The sequence below is a fragment of the Trichechus manatus genome, unplaced genomic scaffold, assembly GCF_000243295.1.
Source record: "Trichechus manatus latirostris isolate Lorelei unplaced genomic scaffold, TriManLat1.0 scaffold00212, whole genome shotgun sequence".
NCBI classification, from domain to species: Eukaryota; Metazoa; Chordata; class Mammalia; order Sirenia; family Trichechidae; genus Trichechus; species Trichechus manatus.
In genome coordinates, this window is record NW_004444148.1 from 3,735,874 (window position 1) to 3,740,140 (window position 4,267).

At 47.4% G+C, this 4,267-nt stretch overlaps 1 protein-coding gene across 1 annotated transcript in view; it reads right to left on the reverse strand.

Moving 5' to 3' along the window:
- The window catches only part of FGF10 (fibroblast growth factor 10), a 99,186-nt gene extending 97,593 nt beyond the window's left edge, over positions 1-1,593 (reverse strand). The window contains exon 1 of the mRNA XM_004388453.3: positions 1,022-1,593. Coding sequence (XP_004388510.1) covers positions 1,022-1,355 — 334 coding nt within the window. The 5' untranslated portion in view covers positions 1,356-1,593. The remainder of the gene's footprint in view (positions 1-1,021) is intronic.
- Positions 1,594-4,267: the final 2,674 nt, after the last annotated feature.

Genomic DNA, 4,267 nt, shown 5'->3' on the forward strand with positions numbered 1-4,267 from the left:
CCCCACCCCCCAGCCCACACCCCTGCAAGAAAGAAACAGAGAGAGAGATCCAGAGATCCCGGGAATAAACTGTAGTTGAGGAGAAAAAGTTATTCTACGGGATAAACTATAGCCATGGAAACAAACTTACGACTTTTACTTTGAAAATAAGAGAATGACAATGAAATTTGTGTGGGGTCTGTGTGAATCCAGTCCCAGATGTTTACAATGCTGTAGTAGTATGGCTCTGCAATATGAGCGGTTTCAGAAGAAACGAGTACAACAGGACACCACAAAGCAGCGCATATGCTGTTGACAATGCAGACATGAGCATCATGTTACCAAGAGAGAAGGCAGGCAGAAGACAAATAGCAGCGGTGGTGCCTGAAAAGCTAACTTCATGGACTACAATCACTCAAGCCAACATAAGGGACCAAAAAAAAAAAAAAAAAAAAAAAAAATCAGAACCAGAAAAATGTTTTTCCGCTCCTATCTAGAGGTGGTGGGGTAAGAGAATGAGAGGAGGAAGAGTATAACTAACGCTGTCTTTCTTAAAGTTCCCATAAAGCCCTTACAACTGGCAGCGGATAATTATTTTCAGCTTGAGGAGCCTGTCCCAAAACTCTTAACAAGATCGCCAGCAAAAAGAAATAAAGTGTGTTTACTTGAGTCATTTACCGAAAGGAGGAAAAGGGGACGGTCGGATGAGGTGGGGAAGGGAGGTGGGGAGAGAGAGGGGCATCTATGGACTGCAACAACTCTTGGGAGCCCTGAGTAGCCCCGCAAGTGACAAGAGAGAGAAGGGGCGGATAGGGTGGCAAGGGGTGGGAGGTGTGGAGGGAGAGCTCCGAGGGAAGGGGGTGCGGCAGCACAATGTATACATGGGGTGGGGGGGTGAGTTAGTGTGAAAGTATTCCACTTAATCATTTTACAGGGGTTGGGGACGTAAATATTTAGCTGGCCACATCTGGAAGAGATTTTCCCCCCCGTGTGGGGTGGGGGTGGATAATTGGAAGGAGGGGAGCAGGCATTTGTTACTTACTGTACGGGCAGTTCTCCTTCTTGGTACCGCTGACCTTCCCGTTCTTCTCAATCTTGAGAAAGTACTTGGTGAAAGAGAATAGCTTTCTCCAGCGGACATCTCCTTGGAGGTGATTGTAGCTCCGCACATGTCTCCCAGCACTGGAGGGAGACGAGAAGGACGAGGAGGAAGAGGAAGAAGAGGAGTTGGTGGCCTCTGGTGACACCATGTCCTGACCAAGGGCTTGGCAGGTGACAGGGACGGAAGACACCAAGAGCAGCAACAAGAAGCAGCAGCAGCAGCCGGGCAGGTGGGGAAAGGCTGAGGCACAATGTGTCAGTATCCATTTCCACATTGTACTGAAACTCTCGGCACTGGAAATTGTCTCATCAGAAGGAACATACTGGAAGGGTAAGACCTGGTGCAAGGCAAGGAGACAGCTGGAGGTGGTGGCCGCTGGTTAGCTCCCTCGGGGCGCGGATCTGGCCAGAAGTGAATGCACCAACATCCATAACTCCTCGGAAGGGCCGGCTGCCTCTCCTCGCTCGGTTCTCGGAACCTCTGCCTTGCGCCTCTGGAGTGTCCCAGTGAATGGTGGACGTGGGTGGCCACAGCAGCAGAGGCTGGTGGTGTCGGTGGTGGTGATGGTCACCAGCGATCTCCGCTCCCCTAGAAGTCACTTTGTTCTTCTCTTCATTCCTTTCTTCACCATGTTAGATGCAAAAAAGGTCTGAAAAACAGATGACAGCACGGTGAACAAAACCCAAAGGAGGTGGGGTGGGGGGTTGGGGGCTGTCTGTGCCCTTCTGCGTTGGCACCTTCTGGTCCCGCTCTGTACAGCCCCAGCCTGTCAGCCAGTTCTAAAAGTGCGTCCGTTTGGAGTTGTCAGAACTGGAGGCAGCTGCCTGGTCGCAGTTGTTTTCTTCCCCCCTGTTGCTTTCTGTTTTTGGTGGTGCCTGTTGATTTGAAGCCTCCAGAAAGTCACTTCTTGTTTGGGGGGGCGGGGGAAGGGGTGGCGGTTGGCGTTTTGTTTGGCCCTAGTCCCCCACCCCCTTCCTTTTGGAAAGCCCGCTTGTAAACAGGTTGAAGCCTGAAGTCTAAATGTCAGTGATTCCAAGCCAGAGGTGGGCTCTGCCTCTGCTGGTCAAACCTCATTTGCAGGGGTGGAAGAGCGGGGGGAGGGGGTCAAACGGCGGTGGGACATCTGAAACCCTCGGCTGCTGGGAACACCAGGGAAGGGGGGTGGAGGGGGCCGGGAAGGGGAGAGAGCAGGGGAGCGAGAAGAAAGCGCGATGCCTGTGCACGAAGCTCGGGGTCCCTTCCTCGCCGCCGGAGCAGCCGCAGCCTCTGCCGGCGCCTCCAGCTCGGGCTAATCGCTCCTAAAGCGTCCTTGTGCTCGCAGCGCTGGCCACCGGCGCGAGCGCTATCCTCAGGCTCTCCGAATTTTGCTGTCTTCCAGGCTGAGCCAATCCCCTCTGGGGAGCCCCTTTCTCACTTGTTTTCCAGCTTAGATTTTTTTTCCCCCTTTTGGCAGTGAAGTACTTGAGAGCCACCTGGAGCCTAGTGCTTGGCTGACCTTTTTTTTTTTTTTTTCCCTTTCGCTCCCAGAAGGGGGAGGGCTGGGGAGAAAGCAGAAGATGCTGAGGATAAACTTCCAAAGCAGCAGATTATAAACTGGTCGGAGCTAACACAGAAAAGGGAGACATAATTAGTTTCCTTTCCTCCTCTTCTGCCAGCTTCCGAGGAGGTCTCGGCTTTAATGAATCACGGATTTCTCGCTTCCGTTGCTGAAGTAAAAAGTTCACACTTTGGTCCTCTCTGCCTTTTAAGCTCAGGGAGATTTATCGTCACCCTTAAAAGTCGCCTCTCTCTTGGCGCAAATGAAATCAGGAACCCAAATGACGATTTCTAATTGTTAACATGAGTCAGTTACTGAATCACGCGTGCACTTCAAAGCGAACGCACTGTATTGCAATTGCAAAGATTTTTTACCATACGATTTAGCCGAATACCCTGCTGTCTGTTTTCTTTTCTATGCAGTTTCCTTCGCACTTTGCCATAAAGGGGCGTTTTTTCTGTCTTCAAATTTAATGTTTAAAGTGCTCTATTTTACACTAGAACTGCACTATCAGTCTCCCTCCCTTGTCATCCTCTTCCACCACCACCTCCACCTCCTGCACTGCTCACAGAACTCGCCCACTACCCAGGTATAAACTGACTCAACTCCCAGACTAGGCAACCTTTGCCAAGAGTAAAGAGACACACAGAAGAAAAGACTGATAATCCATTCTAATCTGAGTAAGAGACAATTCCTAGAGGACCATTTCTTTATGAGTTACTCTAAACTAGGGAAAGCTTGGCTGGAAGGAGCACCTAGACAAGTATTGGCATAAAGTATTGTGTAGGGCAGTTGGACATTTGTATTATGTCGAAGCATATGAAATTATCTGTATTTTACAGTTCTCGGTGTACAAAAAAGGCAATTTCAAGCAGTTCAACCTAATATTAAGGCTGCCAATCTAAGAGAGAGAGACACTTCAGGGTGAATTTAGGAGTTTAACAACAGCAGCTGAAATTTGGAGGGACCTAATTAGAAGAGGTCGTGTGCATAAAACAAACCAGAACCCCCGTAATGTGTATTTGGCCTCAGTCTTCATTGTGAATAGGAGAAAATACAGAGAAATTAAAAATCTGGCTTTAGAGAGGGGCATTAGGAACGATTCCCCAGTTACGTTGTTGAGTGACTGGAAAAATAGCTTTACATGCTCTTCTATTTTTCTGTGCATTCAGAGCCTTTGAAATACAACCATTTAATACTAGAACCAGGATTTTAATTGCATTACTTGTAACACCTTGTAATGCTTATTCAGAAGATTTCGACAATGTGGTGAACACCACAGTAGATTCTTAAATTTAATATAAGTAGCTCTGATTTCTGTAGCTATTAATTGGAAAGTTAAGCCAAGAAAGAGCATATGTCAAACAAGTTTTGCTCTTTAATTAAAGCATGGATTTTTTTAAAATAAACTCACATTGCTAATTTCAATTGTCAAGTTCACAGTTTTACACCTGAACTGACAAATGCCTGAAAGACAGTGTAATTCTTCTAAGGGACTTGGGTTCCAGCCCAATATTTCAGCAGTAACCAAATGTTTGAATTGACGACTAATTAAAACTACATGTTTTTAAAAAAATTATGTTTGAGGAAACCATACAATAAAGATTCTGCTGTGAAAAGTTACAAAACACAGAAAGTTATTATTCTGG